The sequence below is a fragment of the Erythrolamprus reginae genome, chromosome 2 (assembly GCF_031021105.1).
Source record: "Erythrolamprus reginae isolate rEryReg1 chromosome 2, rEryReg1.hap1, whole genome shotgun sequence".
Classification (NCBI taxonomy): domain Eukaryota; kingdom Metazoa; phylum Chordata; class Lepidosauria; order Squamata; family Dipsadidae; genus Erythrolamprus; species Erythrolamprus reginae.
Window position 1 is genome coordinate 317,218,147 of NC_091951.1, and position 18,677 is coordinate 317,236,823.

Sequence of the window (18,677 nt, forward strand, 5' to 3'; positions counted from 1 at the left end):
ACAAACGTATATTTTCTTTTATGTACACTGAGAGCATATGCACCAAAGACAAGTTCCTTGTGTGTTCAATCACACTTGGCCAATAAAGAATTCTATTCTATTCTACAAGCAATAGAGAGAAAATGTACAAAACTTAATATGATTTCTTGCATATAGCATACTTTTAATTTTTTGTTTTTTAAAAAGCTGTATTTTTAGATGAAGGCCCATTAGCCATGTGATTGAAACAAGTACTGTATTTTGGGGAATACATTTGATGGATTGATGAAGCCATTTGCTTAAAATCAGGCTTGATAAACTTTGGAAATATCCTGTCAAAAACTGTCTATTCTCCCCACCCAAGACACAAACATATAGAATTGGCATATGTCAGCCAATATCTCACCAGAGCTTTGGTGGTGCAGTGATAAGAATGCAGTATTGCAAGCTAACTGCCCACAACCAGGATTTCAATCCTGACCGGCTCATGGTTGATTCAGCCTTCCATCCTTCTGAGGTCAGTAAAATGAGGATCCAGATTGTTGGGGGCAATATGTTGACTCTGTAACTTGCTTATAGAGGACTGTGAAGCACTATGAAGCGATATATAGTGATACCTTGTCTTACAAACTTAATTGGTTCCGGGACGAGGTTCTTAAGGTGAAAAGTTTGTAAGACGAAACAATGTTTCCCATAGGAATCAATGGAAAAGCGATTAATGTGTGCAAGCCCAAAATTCACCCCTTTTGCCAGCCGAACTGCCCATTTTTGCGCTGCTGTGATTCCACTGAGGTTCCCCTTCATAGGAAACCCCACCTCCGGACTTCTGTGTTTTTGTGATGCTGCAGGGGAATCCCAGCAGGGGAATCCCAGCATCGCAAAAACAAGTGCTTCGCTGGCAACAGAAGTCTGGAGGTGGGGTTTCCCATGGAGGGAAGCCTCAGGGGAATCCCAGCAGCACGAAAACGGGTGCTTCGCTGGCAACGGGAGTCTGGAGGCGGGGCATCCCAGCCGCGGCGGTGGGTTTGTAAGGTGAAAATAGTTTGTAAGAAGAGGCAAAAAAATCTTAAACCCTGGGTTTGTATCTCGAAAAGTTTGTATGATGAGGCATTTGTAAGATGAGGTATCACTGTATAAGTCTAAGTGTTATCTTCCGCTTGGTGGAATATTTGATGCAAAGACTGATAGGAAGTTTGCATTTAGTAAAGATGTGTAGAAATACAAATAAGTTATAAAATGCTGCTCCATATGTTACATTTAATACCAAATTAATAAAATGTATGAAAATATAGTATACCCTTTTTTTTAGTATACAAAAAAGAATTATGGCTGCAAAATCTCTGGAGAACAATCGAAGGCTATAGCATACAAGACAGGATTGGTTTTAACCTTGACTGTTTGGCTTAATTGTATTGTGCACAATAGCTATACGAGCAGAAGAAAGTTTACGATGGGTCATTTCATTGTATTGGGAGCATAAATAGTATTTGAAGGTTGTGACTCTGCAAAATATTGGATTAATTGCCTTCCTGGATGCTGTTATTCCAGACATTTATCAAAAGGCAATCGAAAACATATTCTGTATGAGTTGGGAGCAAATACTATATTGGTTGCTTTCCAGATACTTTTTGTTTCAGATGTAAATAGGTTAATGGTCACTGATTTAGTTGGTTATGCTTTCAGAGGTTGTAAGAATGTTTCATGGTGAAATGAGGGGAAAAAAAGATATATTTCATCAGCTTTTACCCAGGGGCGGGACACCATTCCCGGCCCTACCGGAATGGGCAGGGAGCGTGCATGCCCTGCGCACATGTCCCTGCAAAGAGTTCAGCTTCTGCACATGCGCAGAAGCCAAATCTCATGCAAATACATGTATGTACGATATTTCGGGGGGTTTCGCTTCTGCACATGCGCAGAAAGAAAAACCCCAGAAACAGGCAAAAATAAGATAAGTGGCCACACTGCCGCTGTTTGCCTCCCTTTGTTCCTTGCTCTCGGGGTGAATGGCAGCAGCGCAGACAGTGGGGGGAAGTCAGCGTGAATGCAGGCAGTGGGGGGAAGCCAGTGCGAGAGGAGAACTGAAGAGAAAGGCAGCAGCGCGGGTGGTGGGAGGAAGCCGGTGCGAGAGGCGAATGGTGGCAGCACGGGCAGAGGGGGGGGGAGCAGGCACGAGTGCAGGCGGTGGGGGAGCGCTGGCATGAAAAGTGAGCAAGGGGCTCATGGTGGGGGAAGGCAGCACTCGCCGCAGAAGAAGGAAGGGCTCGTGGCGAGGCAGGGCAGGCGGAGGTCCAGGGAAGCACTGGTTGCATGTGCACACATGTGCACACTCGGCGGCACCATCGGAGCTAGGCTATGTGCTACATTGCCACCAGTGGAACCACATTCCCCACCATTCAGGCCAGGCCCACCTTTGACTTTTACCTAACATTCCTAAATCAATCTTGGTTTTATTTTCCGTGTTATCCACAACTATGGCTCCATCTCAGGGGTGAAATTCAACATTTTTCCCTACTGGTTTTGTGGGTGTGGCTTGGTGGACATGATAGGGGAAAGATATTGCAAAATCTCCATTCCCACCCAACTCCAGGGAACGGATACTGCAAAATCCCCATTCCAGAGGTGGGTTCCTCCCGGCTTGCCCTGGTAGTAAACAGCTGGTGATGTCAGGGAGCTGATTCTGTTGGTGATGGGCCGCAGATGCCACCATCTTTTGGCAGGACTTTTTGCTGGGTTTTGGCACTGTGAGTTTTTGGCACTGTGCATTTGCCACCATCTTTGGGGGGGCTTTTTTGCTACTTTTTGTTTGTTTTTGCTTCAGCGCATGTGCAGAAGCTGAGTTTTCAACACTGTGCATATGCGTGTGTGCCTGTGGTACATCCATGTGATGCACAATGCATGCACAGCCATGTAGCATGGGAGGAAGCGAATTGGCGGCAAGGTAAGTTAGAATCCATCCTCCCTCATTCCCTCCCCATTCCTGGGGGAAGGATATTGCAAAATCTCCATTCCAACTCACTGGGGTCAGACCGAAGTGGTATTTGCCCTTTCTTCAAACTACTCAAAATTTCTGCTACCAATTCTCCAAAACCTGTGAGAACCTGTTGAATTTCACCCCTGCTCCATCTGGTTTTCCTCTAATTATTTATGTAGCATTAGGATTCTTTATACGCAATCCATTTGTCTTTTTAAAAGATCTTGTTTCTAGGGATAGGAGTGCAAATTAAATCCTCATATATTTCTGTGGCAGATGTTTTGTGAGATTCTCCAAAGAGGTTTCTGAGTTAAAATGCAGCTCCTTCCTTAGTAGAAACGCCAGTTGTCAATCTTTCTCTGGACCAAAGTCAATGTGTAATGGATAAGTGCATCTGAGGGGGAGTGGCTATTTCTGATTTATATGAAGAAACAAATTGATAGTGAAAATGTGTTTTAAAAGGTTACATATAACATGACAGTCTCAAAATGGGTGAACAGTGCAGTCAGGTGGTAGGGAAAGCAAGTAGGATGCTTGGCTGCATAGCTAGAGGTATAACAAGCAGGAAGAGGGAGATTATGATCCCGCTATATAGAGTAGAGCGCTGGTGAGACCACATTTGGAATACTGTGTTCAGTTCTGGAGACCTCACCTACAAAAGATATTGAAAAAATTGAACAGGTCCAAAGACGGGCTACAAGAATGGTGAAAGGTCTTAAGCATAAAACGTATCAGGAAGGACTTAATGAACTCAATCTGTATAGTCTGGAGGACAGAAGGAAAAGGGGGGACATGATTGAAACATTTAAGTATGTCAAAGGATTAAATAAGGTTCAGGAGGGAAGTGTTTTTAATAGGAAAGTGAACACAAGAACAAGGGGACACAATCCGAAGTTAGTTGGGGGAAAGATCAAAAGCAACGTGAGAAAATATTATTTTACTGAAAGAGTAGTAGATCCTTGGAACAAACTTCCGGCAGATGTGGTTGGTAAATCCACAGTAACTGAATGTAAACATGCCTGGGATAAACATATATCCATCCTAAGATAAAATACAGAAAGTAGTATAAGGGCAGACTAGATGGATCATGAGGTCTTTTTCTGCCGTCAGTCTTCTATGTTTCAATGTTTCTATGTAAGGTCTCCTTTTAGCTGAGCTGAACTCCTGGTAACTTCATGGACTTGGAGAAGGACCTTGTCGTTATCCTCCTTTGGGATGCTTTTTCAACTTTCAAGGCTTAATATTTACATTTTTTAAATGCATACTTTGTGTATGTTTACATGTAAAAAGCCTGATTTGGAAACTTATATACAGTGGTACCTCTACTTAAGAACGCCTCTACTTAAGAACTTTTCTAGATAAGAACCAGGTGTTCAAGATTTTTTTGCCTCTACTTAAGAACCTTTTTCTACTTAAGAACCTGAGCCCGGAAAAATTTCCTAGGAAATTTGAGAGCGGCACAAAGGCCTGGCCAGTTTCCTGTCATTCCCCCTGGGTTTCTCTCCCTGGCGCAATGTATAAGAGGCAGCCACGCACCGGGTGCATGGGTGGCGCATGCTCCTCCTCGCCGCCTCAGAGTCCCTCTTTTTTTTTTTAAGCCTTAAAGTTTTGAATTTTTTAAATTCCCCTCATCTCACCTTCTTCCTTCGGCAGCGAGTCTCCTCTTCTTCTTCCTTCTCCTCCTCCCACCCAAATTCCGAGCTTTTATTTCTTTCCTAATGGGTTTGCATACATTATTTGCTTTTACATTGATTCCAATGGGAAAAATTGCTTCTACTTAAGAACGTTTCTACTTAAGCACGGAACGAATTAAGTTCTTAAGTAGAGGTACCACTGTATTATGTAAAAATAATATTACATTGAGATAGTATTGTGCAAAATTACATTTTCAAGAATTCTCTGGAAAAATAAGGTCTGCAAATTAGGCTAAATTGCAAATGGAAAAGATGCACTTGTGATTCTTGGGAATTATTTTTTAGTTGCCTTTCTCGTGTAGGATAGGAAAAGAGACCAAATTGATCACAATCATTTTCCTTTGCTCTTTAGTGCTGAAGGGGTGAGCTCTGCCTTTGAGCATAATGTTCTAATGATTTGGTGTTTAGTAGAACGAATCCAAGTTTCTAAATTCAGATCAAATCTTAGTCTGGAAAGATGTGATGATTTTTCCACTAACTTGAATTTTTTTAAAAAAAATCAGAAATAGCTGCAGTAGCACAGTGGTTAAAATGAAGTATTGCAGGTTATTTCTACTGACTGCTGACTGCCTGCAATTTGGCAGATTTAATCTCACCAGACTCAAGGTTGACTCAGCCTTCCATCCTTCCCAGGTCAGTAAAATGAAGACCCAGATTACTGGGGCAATATGCTGACTCTGTAAACTACTTAGAGAGGGCTGTAAAAGCACTGTAAAGCCATATAAAAGTCTAAATACTATTGCTATTGAGTATTAGAGTTGGATTTTAAGACCCTTATTGCTCAATGCTTAATTGGAAAAGAAATGGGCAGGCCTACCAATCTCACCACAATATTGTTTCTGTAATAGTGATTTCTATAGTTTTTAATAGTGGTTTCTATAGTTTTTACAATACAACATAAACAGCCCTTTTCCTCATTCATGAAATGGTGTTTATTTTTTGCCTTTGAATTACAATAGGAACAAGATTTCATATAATGAGAGAACTTGTTCACCCTGCACTGCAAGTATCACCCAATGGAACCATGATATCCCTTCTGGATGGTGCTAATCTCCCTGAGTAAGTTTTTATTGACTCGTGTTCTTTTTTTCTATTGGATGATATTTTCAACCGGATACGTGGATTAGTGGCCATTAAAAAAAAGAAAACAGACCTCTTTCATAGAAGAAAAATTCCTTCCTTCCTTCCTCCCTCCCTCCCTCTCTCCCACCCTCTTTCCTTTCCTTTCCTTCTCTTTTTTCTTTTTCCCCCCACTTCAGGTTAGTTAAATAGCATATGTTGTCATCTTTTAAAAGTCATTGTTGGGTAGTTTTCTTTGCCAAATGATTTGGATTTAAGGAAGGCACAATAAAGGACAATTTTAAAAAACACCCATTTGGATGCATGTAAATCAATTAAAATATCCAAATGATTTCTGGATTTCTTTTCCTCTTTTGTTGCTTTGATGTGTTACTCTGGATGGTCCCTCTCCAGCTAATCTGGAGCACCAACTGGCCCTTGGAACTTCAATTTTACACAGGTTATTTTTGTCCTTTAAACAGCAGGTTGCTTGTGGTCTTGATCAAGATCATTTTTATTCCACGCTGTAGAGCCCTGTCACCCTTTCTCTACATATCCCAACTAGTAAACAAGATAGAGGAAGAATGCAGGGCATGTCTTCTGGGATTCTTTCCAATCCTTTTACCAAGCAGAAGATGTTTCTATTTTGTCTGTCTGATGAAATAACACGTTGAATCTGCATGTACATTTTTTGCTGTTTCCCAATGACGCATTTATGTTTATATTTATTTATTTATTTATTTATTTATTTATTTAGTTAGTTAGTTAGTCCAATACACAATACATATTGAAGAGGATAGACATGAAGTATTATATATAAATAAAAGATATAAAAGTAGAGGAGAAGATATATGAAAGGAAGAAAAGATATATGATATATGAGATAAAGGAGAGACAATTGGACAGGGGACGAAAGGCAGGCTAGTGCGTTTATGACCTCTTAGGAACCTGGAGAGGTCAGTCGTGGATAGTCTAAGGGAGAAATGTTGGGGGTTAGGGGTTGACACTATTGAGTCCGGTAATGAGTTCCATGCTTCGACAACTCGATTGCTAAAGTCATATTTTTTACAATCAAGCTTGGAACGATTAATATTAAGTTTGAATTTGTTGTGTGCTCTTGTGTTGTTGCGGTTGAAGCTGAAGTAGTCATTGACAGACAGGACATTGCAGCATATGATTTTGTGGGCAATACTTAGATCGTGTTTTAGGCGTCATAGTTCTAAGCTTTCTAGATCTAGGATATGTGTATGTTCCATCAGAAGCACTGGAGGACTACATATACTCTACTCAGGGACATGTAATTAGGAGGGAAGGGGCTTTCATTCTAATAGATGTGTTCTAAATTGTTATCCAATTGGCTCACCTTCAGAGGAATCCAAGGGGGAATTTTCAAACCCAAGCGTCTTCTGTCAGCAACTCCCCACCACGTCAAATGCAGTCTCTGTTAAATCGCTAAGCTATAAATTGTTGTTCCACAGTAATTTAAAAATATGGTTTGCTTTCTATCGTCGTCAGCATCCTGAAGATTACTTGCCTGCAGAAAAATGCGAAATTTGGACATGTAAGACATCCGTGGTTCTGTGTCTGGATTGTAGAAAGGCGGCAGTTGAGCCATGACCGAGCTCATGGTTGTTCAGCTGGAGTTCGACCTCCTCGTCGCCACTGTTAAATCACTGCACCGGAGACTGGTTCTATATAAACACATTTATTTAGGAAGGCATAACACAGAATAGTTTTTCTCGACAATCAACTCCTAACAAGGGCAACGGCTAATCCGTTGCCCTATTTATACCTTTTCTTAACGCGGGAACTTTTTCTGACAACCGTTTATTTTGGGCGGCAATCTAAACCTAGCCGCGTCTTAACCAATCAGCGAATTTCCTCTTATTTCTTTTAAACGAACATAACAGTCTCATTTCTGCTTGTTCTTGGAGAATTGTCCTGAGTTCTGAGTCCCTTCTTGTTTCTTTAATTTCCCACTTTCCATTGGCTTGGAAACAATAGCATGTCAGGCAAAGCCTCTGGAATTCTTTTCCACCCCTATACCAATAGTAGCCATAGAAAGCACCTGCATATTTATTCTGTGTAATGAAGTTACATATGGCATCCGTAAAGACGTTCTCTCCAGAGATGACTCAGGATGTATGAATATATACCGCTCAAAAAAATAAAGGGAACACTCAATAATACATCCTACCGTGTTTCCCCGAAAATAAGACAATGTCTTATATTAATTTTTGCTCCAAAAGTTGTGTTACGTCTTATTTTCGGAGGGTGCATTATAGTTCTCAAATAAGACAAATTCACAGGCAGAAAAGCTGATACCCCCAAAGAAAGTGTACCGTGCGGTACACTGATTACGGTACGGTACCTGTCAGTATGGCACCCACACACACAAACGATGGCACTTATATGGTACAACAGTATACTCCCGTTATTGCAGCTTCTGGCCACCAGGGGAACTACAGTCTACGCACTGTAATGGAGACTGTAATGGCGGTGAGACAGCAGCAGACTGTGTCTGCTGTATTGGACGGTACAAAGCGATGGAAGGGGCCAGCAGGGGGTGCCACATTATTACAGTACCGCTATGAATAGCTTTGAATGGTACCATATGTTTTTCCACCGTACCGTATGTAAACTTGACTATGCTTTATTTTCGGGGGGGTGCCTTATATTAGCAAATTCTGCAAAACCCCTGACATGCCTTACTTTCGAGGTACGTCTTATTTTCGGGGAAACAGGGTAGATCTGAATGAATGAAATATTCTCATTTAATAATTTGTTCTGTACAAAGTTGAATGTGCACAACAGCATGTGGGTCCTCGGAGAGGGGTGGCATAGAAGTCCAATAAATTGAATTGAATTGAATTGAACTGATTGTCAATCAGTGTTGCTTCCTAAGTGGACAGTTTGATTTCACAGAAGTTTGATTGACTTGGAGTTATATTGTGTTGTTTAAGTGTTCCCTTTATTTTTTTGAGCAGTGTATATTGCCCTGGGTGTGTTAGTGGAATCTGAGTACATGCAGATGTGTATGTATAAAAGAGGGGCTAATCAGAATGGGGATATATGTGTTGCCTGGGTACGTGTGTCTAAATTGGGTGCATATGTGTTGCATTTGTATACTGTATTTCTATTCTCCATTCATGTATATCTATGTCTATTTGTGCACACACATGTGAAGAGTGTAGACTGTTCCACTCTAAGCCATATGACCTGGAGGGCATAGTTCCCTCTAAGCTGAGCAGTGAGCAATCGCTCACTTAAAAATCATAATCAACTCAGAGTTTTTCAAACCTGCCCAGAAGCCAAGAGGGAAAGAGTGAGAGAGTATTTTATTTTGAAATTCTCTGAGGCAAAACAGGGTGGGTTTTTTGTTTGTTTGTTTGTTTGTTTGTTTAATATTTCTGTGCCGCCCAGTCCCGAAGGGACTGCCGCTCAGACACTATACTTTTCCGCCCACCCCCAAAAAATATTAGAGGGAACCCTGCTGGAGGGACAGAGATTTATGAATCCACAAACCAAAGCTTTTGCCCACCTGCCCACCTGCATTTGGGGAATTTAAATTGGATTCCCCCCCCCTCTGGATTGGTCTCATTATTGAACTCAAGTCATTCTTTTGATGACTTCTCCTCTCCAGTTTTGCTCTTGTTTCATTTCCACAAATGTGTCATTTTGACAGACATCAGAGACCTTTTACATCATTTATTTCTGATCTCCCCATCGGTTTTGAAAGGAGAAAGGGGTTCTCTTTCACCCCAAACACTGCTAAGGTTATGGTGAAAATCTAGGAGACTTGAGACCTCTTTAATGTTTGAGTTGTCATGGTTGTTTTGGGATGCAAGGCCACTTTTCTTTGCCATTTCTTTGTGCAGAAGCCCACCAGTGTTGGGTGAGCTCTTGCCTGCCCAAGGATGGCATTACTGGGAAATCACCGTCAGTGATTGTGGAGCTTACAAGGTTGGGGTCTGCTCTTCGATACGCCTAGAAAGTAGTGACCTGGGACAGAAAAACAATTCGTGGTGCTTACATTGCTCCAACAAAACAAGGTAAGACAAAGTAGCTCTTTATTGAAACTTCTCTTTATGTTTTCTTTGATAGTGGGCACAGATGGTCTTTCGAAAGCAATGTCCAAATTTGGAGCAGAAGGTTGGATTTTTACAAATTTTGACCAGTCTGATGCATCTGTGTAGGAGGGGAAGTGTTCTGGTCCCAGCTAACGGAATACATAGATCTTCGCAAGGCTTTGATATTCAAAACCTTAAATGCTTTATTTTTCTCTTCAGCAGTTCAAAATACACATACACACTGATGCTTCTTCAAATGCTAAACAAATGTCAAGCAGAGCATGGCGGGGAGTTTTCTCACAGCAAGGTTGAGACATTTGAACCCCCATAAATTTTCCCATTAAAATTAACAGCAAGACAGGAGGTATAAATTCCACTTTAGCAGACAGCTTACCAGCAACTTGAAACTAACAGCGGATTTACTTCTGTCTCATTTTCAGGGTCTTTCATTATGTATTTCTAAGCTTTCTCTTCAGGAGACCAAATAAAACTAGCCATGATTCATTGGTAAATTGTTCGCATACAAAACTTCCCTTTTCCGGTGTTGCCAGAAGGGAGGTGTCCAGAAACATAGATCTAATAACTACAGAATTCAAAACCGTTTACATTCGACTTCTTCCCTGCATTTTGCTAATCTTCTATATTTTCAGTTCACCCATTCGCTGTTTGATAAATCACTGTCTGATAAGGAACTATTTTACAGATTAACTTCAGCCCCCTGGGACTGTTCGGAATCACTCTCTCTTTTGCACTAGTTTCCCCTGTCATCTATTAACCTCTGTAACCCAGGATAAACTAAGGTTTCTATTTCTTCATCTTCAGAATCTGACATTTGCATCACTCATGGAAGGGCGGAATTTCAAATAAGTCAAGAAGGCAAAAACCACTGAGTGTAAAAAGTGGCTTCAGCATTGCTGACGCAGCTCCCATCTCCTCTGATGGGCATCCTAATCCAAATGAACAAGAGAATGCCCCACAAAAACAATAGGAAAATTGATAGCAAAATGTTGTGGTTGGATCGCAGCCAGGTTGGATCAATAGATTCCGAGCCTAATGAACCAGGTCTGTCTGGGCATGGTTGGCCTGTGTGGCTGTAAGAGGAGTCAGACAGTGAGGAGGCAGGAGAGATAGTGTGTGAGGGTCCTGCAGAGACTATAACAACCCCAATTGGGGCTTTTTTCTGGGTCTGATGAGAAAGGGGCAGTGAAGGACCCTATCTTGAATGCAAGTGTGCAAAGGATGCAGGGGAGGCAAGAGCAGTTATACAGACTCAGAAGGAGGACTTGAGTACAGCTGTGCACAGGCTATAATCCTAGGGCAGTGATGGAGAACCTATGGCACGGGTGCCACAGGTGGCACGTGGAGCCATATCTGCCGGCACACAAGCCATTGCCCTAGCTGAGCTCCAGCGTGCATGTGTGCACTGGCCATCTGATTTTTGGCTTGCACAGAGGCTCTGGGAGGGAGTTCTTTGCTTCCAGTGACCCTCCAGGGGTATGGGGGAGGACGTTTTTACCCTACGGCTCCACTTTGCTGCTGGTCAACCTCTTCTCTATTCTTCTAGCAGTTTCCTAGCACTAGGGAAAAGTTGTTGTTTTTCCCTGCACTGTTTCCAGTTCCTCAGCATCCTTTTTGTATTGTGGTGTCTAAAACTATCATGTCCCTTATTGTTGTTGTTGTTGTTGTTGTTGTTGTTGTTATTATTATTATTATTATTATTATTATTATTATTATTATTAATTAGATTTGTATGCCGCCCCTCTCCATAGACTCGAGGTGGCTCAGAGCAATAATAAAAACAATATACAATAACAAATCTAATATTTAAAAAATATCTAAAAACCCCTTATTTAAAAACCAGACATACACACAAACATACCATGCATAAACTATATAGGCCTGCGGGAAATGTCTCAATTCCCCCATGCCTGATGGCAGAGGTGGCTTTTAAGGAGTTTACGAAAGGCAAGGAGGGTGGGGGCAATCCTAATCTCCGGGGGGAGCTGGTTCCAGAGGGTCGGGGTTGCCACAGAGAAGGCTCTTCCCCTGGGTCCCGCCAGATGACATTGTTTAGTTGATGGGACCCGGAGAAGGCCAACTCTGTGGGACTTAACCGGTCTCTGGGATTCGTGTGGCAGAAGGCGGTCTCGGAGATATTATGGTCTGAAGCCATGAAGGGCTTTATAGGTCATAACCAACACTTTGAATTGTGACCGGAAACTGATCGGCCACCAATGCAGACTGCGGAGTGTTGGTGAAACATGGGCATACTTAGGGAAGCCCATGATTGCTCTTGCAGCTGCCTTCTGCACGATCTGAAGTTTCCGAACACTTTTCAAAGGTAGCCCCATATAGAGAGCATTACAGTAGTCAAACCCATAATCTTAACATTACCTCATTGTTGATATTACCCAAATTTCATCCATCGGTTGCTTCTTCTAGATCAGTGATTTTCAACCTTTTTTGAGCTGCGGCACATTTTTTACATTTACAAAACCATGGGGCACATTGAGGGGGAGGGGCTAAAAAAAGTTTGGACAAAAAAAATCTCTCTTTTCCTCCCTTTCGCTCTATTTCTCTCTCCCTCTTTCTCTCCCTTCCTCTTTTTTTCTCTCTTCCTTCTTTCCTCTTTTTTGCTCTTTCTCCCTCCCTACCTCCCTCTATGTCTTTCTCTCTCCCACCTTCCCTCCCTCTCTCTCTCTTGCTTTCTTTCTTTCTTGCTCTCTCTTTCTTTCTTTCTCTCTTGTTCTCTTTCTCTCTTGCTTTCTTTCTCTCTCTTGCTTTCTTTCTTGCTTGCTCTCTCTCTTGCTTTCTTTCTCTCTTGTTCTCTTTCTCTCTTGCTTGCTTTCTCTCTCTTGCTTGCTTTCTCTCTCTTTCTCTCTTTCTCTTTCTTTCTTTCTTTCTCTTGTTTTCTTTCTTTCTCTGAGCTTCGCGGCACACCTGACCATGTCTCACGGCACACTAGTGTGCCGCGGCACACTGGTTGAAAAACACTGTTCTAGATCATTTCTTGTTTGTCTGTTTCCATATTTCCATTGGCAGTTTTTCATCATCACCCTCACCCACCCGCAGTTCATTTATCACTGAAATTGAATAATTTGTAAACAATTTTGAATGGAAGCTTCCATCTCACTCTCTCTACAATGAACAAAATTTCACCATAAGGTCCTCTTCCTGATTTTCTGGTTGTATAATTTTCATTAACTGAAATAGGAGCAGAGCTTCCGAACCTTTGCAATTTGTTGTTGTAATGAATCCTCCAACCATGAGATCCATCTGTCTTATCCTGGGGCAATTTGCTGCATAGTTAATACATTGCTCCCACGGCTGCTTCGCTCGAGGTCATCCGGATGATATAACTGGTATTGGGAGCGAAAGAGAGACCAGTTCCCTTGGACTCAATCCAGAACTTTGAAATGCTGGATGATCGTTAGCTAGGAATAGTACTCTAGTGATACACTCTGTCTCGTTTTTCTGGCAGATAAGGTCACATTGTGGTGCTTTTCAGGCTTCTCCATATCTAATTAGTATTTTTAATTTAACACTCATTCATTGAAAAGGGTGGTTAGTATCTGTAATGCTGTATTTCAAAATGAGTGCTTAATGAAATGAAGTGCAGCATATATACCTCCTTAGTAATTATTTCAGCAGCCCTGTAAGAATGAGCAGCTTGATTAATACTTTGGTGATACTTACAGTATTTCTGCGTGCAAATGCATATGTAAAAGGAGATACAGTGATATCTTGTCTTACAAACTTAATTGGTTCCAGGACGAGGTTCTTAAGGTGAAAAGTTTGTAAGACAAAACAATGTTTTCCATAGGAATCAATGGAAAAGCAATTAATGGGTGCAAGCATAGTTCCCTCTAAGCTGAGCAGTGAGCAATCGCTCACTTAAAAATCATCATCAACTCAGAGTTTTCCAAACCTGCCCAGAAGCCGAGAGGGAAAGAGTGAGAGGGAAGGAGAGAGAGAGGAAGAGAGGAAGAGAGAGAAACAGAAAAAAGAGAGGAAGGAAAAGAGAAAGAAAAAGAATGGGAGTAAGGAAGAGAGAAAGAAAATCAAAATCTAGTTTGAAACTAGCTCAACTATTTAAGTGGCATTTTGATATTGATATAGTTGTCCTATTATGAGCTCACTATTATAGACACACAGTACAGTATTTTATTTTGAAATTCTCTGAGGCAAAACAGGGTGGGTTTTTTATTTGTTTGTTTGTTTGTTTATTTATTTATTTATTATTTCTGTGCCGCCCAGTCCCGAAGGGACTGCCGCTCAGACACTATACTTTTCCGCCCACCCCCCAAAAAAATTAGAGGGAACACTGCGTGCAAGCCCAAAATTCACACCTTTTGCCAGCCGAAGCGGCCGTTTTTGTGCTGCTGGGATTTCCCTAAGGCTCCCCTCCATGGGAAACCCCACCTCCGGACAATGCTGCAGGGAAATCACAGCAGGGGAATCTTAGCATCGCAAAAACAAGCGCTTTGCTGGCAACGGAAGTCCGGAGGTGGGGTTTCCCAGCGAAGGAAGCATCAGTGAAATCGCAGCATCGCAAAAACACCAAAGTCCTCGAAACCCATCCTCTGGAACTCTGTGTTTTTGCGATGCTGTGATTTCACTGAGGCTTCCCTCACTGGGAAACCCCACCTCCGGACTTCCGTTGCCAGCGAAGCACCCGCTGCTGGGATTCTTCTGCTGGGATTCCCCTGCAGCATCACAAAAACACGGAAGTCCGGAGGTGGGGTTTCCTATGGAGGGGAGCCTCAGGGAAATCCCAGCAGCACAAAACGGGTGCTTCGCTGGCAATGGAAGTCCGGAAGTGGGGCATCCCAACGGCGACAGTGGGTTTGTAAGATGAAAATAGTTTGTAAGAAGAGGCAAAAAAATCTTAAACCCCAGGTTTGTATCTCGAAACGTTTGTATGACGAGGCGTTTGTAAGATGAGGTATCACTGTATATGGGGATGAGTAGGTCATATCTACAGTATTTCCCTTCAGGCCTCATTGTTAGATTCCATGCAGAAAAAATACTGGAATCCATATAGCCCATTTATCATCATATACTGTAGGTCAGTGTTTCCCAACCTTGGCAACTTGAAGATATTTGGACTTCAACTCCCAGAATTCCCCAGCTAGCAAATGGTGCCAAGGTTGGGAAACACTGCTGTAGGTTAATTTGGGTTAACCTGTAGGTTAGCACATACACACACACTCTTCTGTCTCTGCTTCTTACCCATCCATCTTTTGTTATCATATCGAAGTATTCTCATTTTCATGACCATTGTTTCCTTGTTCTATTATTTTACTTCTGTTTGTTTACACTTCTTTCCATTTCTTCCTTTTTATTGTTGTAAGCCCCGTGGTGTGATGGGTGCCAAATAAATTGAACACATGACATTGTTAAATGTTTGTTAAATAAATAACATTTATGAACAAATAAAATAAATAAATACATAATTGTATTTGGCTGTGACAGATGGTAGTATTCATGGTCCCCAGGCCTGCTGGCAAAGCCAGGTCTTCATAGACTTTCGGAAGGCCAGTAGGGTGGAGCAGTACAGACATTTGGGGGGAGGAGTTGATTCCATAGAGCTGGGGCAGCCACAGAGAAGGCCCTTCCCCACGGTCCCTCCAAACTGCATTGCTTAGCTGATGAGACCTGGAGAAGGCCAACCCTGTGGGATCTTATTGGTCTCTGGAAGGTATGTGGCAGGAATACATTATTAAGCGATGGGATTCCAAATCCTTGTTCCCAAGATTTTAAAAATAAAGATTTTAAAAATAAGTAACCTGTTGAGATCTCTTTCTAAATAGGCGGTAGATTTCTGCACAGTGCTTTTCAGATCTCAGAAACTTTTTTGTCGCTCTAAGGAGTCGGTTACAAATTGGCCTTTCCAGTCAGGTTGGCATTAGATTAAGGTGACCAGATTATAACTTTGGTAAAATGGGACACCATTGATGGGGTGGGGGGGAGATGCTCCCCCCGTCAATGGTGTCCTGCTTTAGTGATGGATGGCTCAGAGCAAATAAAGCATTTCCTTTCTCTGGGCGATGGTGGGAGGAAGCTTCCTCCCACTGGCGCCCAGAGAAAGGAAATGCTATTTGCTCTGGGCAGTCCAGAGAAAGGAAAATTGGGACTTTTTAAAAACCTCGCGGGATGAAATTTTTAAAATTATTAAAAATCAGGACTGTCCTGCCAAAAGCAGGACATCTGGTCATCTTAAATTAGATGAGATTTAGATAGCATTGGACTAAACAAATTCTGTGATGGACCTTTGCCATAGATTTGTACTGATTTTATATTTTTTTGCTCTTTGCAGTCCTGCATACAAAGTTCTGCACAACGGCGAGATGAGTGAAATCATTGTGACTGAACAGCCTGCCCGCATTGGCATCCTGCTAGACTACAACACAGGAAGACTCCTATTTCTCAATGCAGAAAGAGGGCAGTTGCTGTCTGCTATCAAGTACAGATTTACCAAAGCAGCTTATCCTGTTTTTGTACTGGAACAATCAGGCTTTCTCAACCTGCATACAGGCATGGAACTACCAGAATTTGTAAAGCAAAACTGAACATCCTCCTCTGAATCACATACGAAAGAAGAACGAAAAAAAAGTATTTTGTCCAAAAACTTGAGATGGATTTTTTCCCCCGTTTACAGTGGTACCTCTACCTAGGAACGCCTCTACTTGCGAACCTTTCTAGATAAGAACCGGGTGTTCAAGATTTCTTTGCCTTTTCTCAAGAACTATTTTCCACGTACAAACCTGAGCCTCCGAAACGGTAACCAGAAAAGGCAGGGAGAAGCCTCCATGGGGCCTCTCTAGGAATCTCCTAGGAGGAAATAGGGCTGGAAAAGGTGGGGAGAAGCCCCTTGGGGCCTCTCTAGGAATCTCCTGGGAGGAAACAAGGCAAGAAAATGCGGGGAGAAGCCTCCGCGGGGCCTCTCTAGGAGTCTCCTGGGAGGAAACAGGGCTGGAAAAGACGAGGAGAAGCCTCCATGGGGCCTCTCTAGGAATTTCCTGGGAGGAAACAGGGCCTCCACCCTTCCTGTCGTTTCCCCAATCGCATCCATTATTTACTTTTACATTGATTCCTATGGGGGAAATTGCTTCTTCTTACAAACCTTTCTACTTAAGAACCTGGATACGGAACAAATTAAGTTCCTAAGTAGAGGTACCACTGTATATTCAGTGGCCATGATTCAGAGAAACACTCAGAGTGTTTGGTGGCCTCTATAAAGTTTCCCTTCTATTCAGAAACACTACACACACAAACAACCAAAAGCCAGAAATGGTAGAGACGTTTCAAGAGCAGATCAAAGAAGCTCCCCTTACGGAGGGAAAATCTGAGAAGCTAATAGAGCACATGAAATCCATCCACAGGCCTGCAAAGTATCTGGATGGTGCCCAAATTCTTTCCCTCAGTTATTTCTATTCATTGGAATAATGCGCTCAACCACTTAACTATTTTTCATGCCCTGTGTTTCAGGTATCAAATTACTTTCTGGAGGAAGAAATGTTTATGTCACTATATAAATATTAATAATATACTAAAATAATGGATTAAATATTAAATAATATTAATTAATACCCAAATATGTGACATGATCGTGCAACACCTATTGGCTGAAGGGTACGAGAAGCTTCTTTTTCATTTGTCCCCTGGTTTAAGGTCCAACACAACTGGCAAGACCAAGCAAGCAAGGACATACAGATTTCAGGAAGGTATCTTTAATGCTGATCAGAGGTAGACATGGAACTTTGGAAATGCAAATAAGAATTTTCCACCTTCAATAACAGTGCATTAAAACCAGTCAAGTTTCTCTGAGAAATTTGAAATTTCAGATTTCTCTAGTGGATTTATGTGATTTTTATTTGTTTGTATAGCTTCCTGTGAGTGGTCTGGTGGCCTTGAGGTGAAGCTCTCACCTCACAATCAAGAGGATGTGAACTGGATGGTAGGTAGCAGTAGATATTTCTCTCAGTGCAATGAGTAATTGACGGCAAAGTCTGTGTAGGTGTCAGGAAGGGCATCCAGCCAATAAACGCTACAACTTCATTAAGTTGCTTCTTCTCCATCCCAGTGCAAAGTATTACTAGACAATGTTGCTTGGCGGGGCCTAGGGGAAGAGCCTTCTCTGTGGGGGCCCCGGTCCACTGGAATCAGCTCCCCCCAGAGATTCGCACTGCCCCTACCCTCCTCGCCTTTACAAGAGTCTTAAGATTCATTTATGCTGCCGGGCTTGCGACCATGAGATCTTAGGCCCCCTGGCCAATGAATGTTATGTGTGATTGTTGTCTGAATGGATATAATTGATTTTTTAAAACAAAATAGGGGATTTTAGATTACTTTATCTAATTCTAATTTAATTAGATTTAGCTATTGTATTTCACTGTTTCCTTTTATATGTTGTAAGCTGCTCCGAGTCTTCAGAGAGGGCTGATAAATTATTAATAAATAAATAATAAATAAATGACAGGGTTGTTAAAAGAATATATATAAACAAGCTGAGTTGTTCCCTAGTACAAACTGAGAGGAGGAGAACTTGTAGCCTAGAGTTTAAAGCTACTGCCTTACAGGCAGACTCCCCAGGTTCAAATCCTGGTAAGGGTATGGGTAGCTGATGAGAGCAAAATAGCTTGATATAGGCCTATACTAGTCTCCCCTCCTTTTCATTATCAGCCAAAATACGTTACACATATAGAATATGGTTTGTCGGCGATAAAAATTCAACTGCCTTAGCAGGGCTGGGAGGCAAAAAGGAAGCAGTATGATCCCTCCCATATTTGGGTATACCAGGGTGATTTGACAGAAATAATAATAATAATAATAATAATAATAATAATAATAATAATAATAATTTATTGGATTTGTATGCCGCCCCTCTCGGTAGACTCGGGG

At 41.9% G+C, this 18,677-nt stretch overlaps 1 protein-coding gene across 1 annotated transcript in view; it reads left to right on the forward strand.

Annotated features, from left to right (window-relative positions):
* CMYA5 (cardiomyopathy associated 5) overlaps positions 1-16,345 on the forward strand; it is an 88,920-nt gene extending 72,575 nt beyond the window's left edge. The window contains exons 13-15 of the mRNA XM_070743234.1: positions 5,604-5,703; positions 9,582-9,755; positions 16,093-16,345. Of these exons, the coding sequence (XP_070599335.1) occupies positions 5,604-5,703; positions 9,582-9,755; positions 16,093-16,345 (527 nt within the window). The remainder of the gene's footprint in view (positions 1-5,603; positions 5,704-9,581; positions 9,756-16,092) is intronic.
* Positions 16,346-18,677: the final 2,332 nt, after the last annotated feature.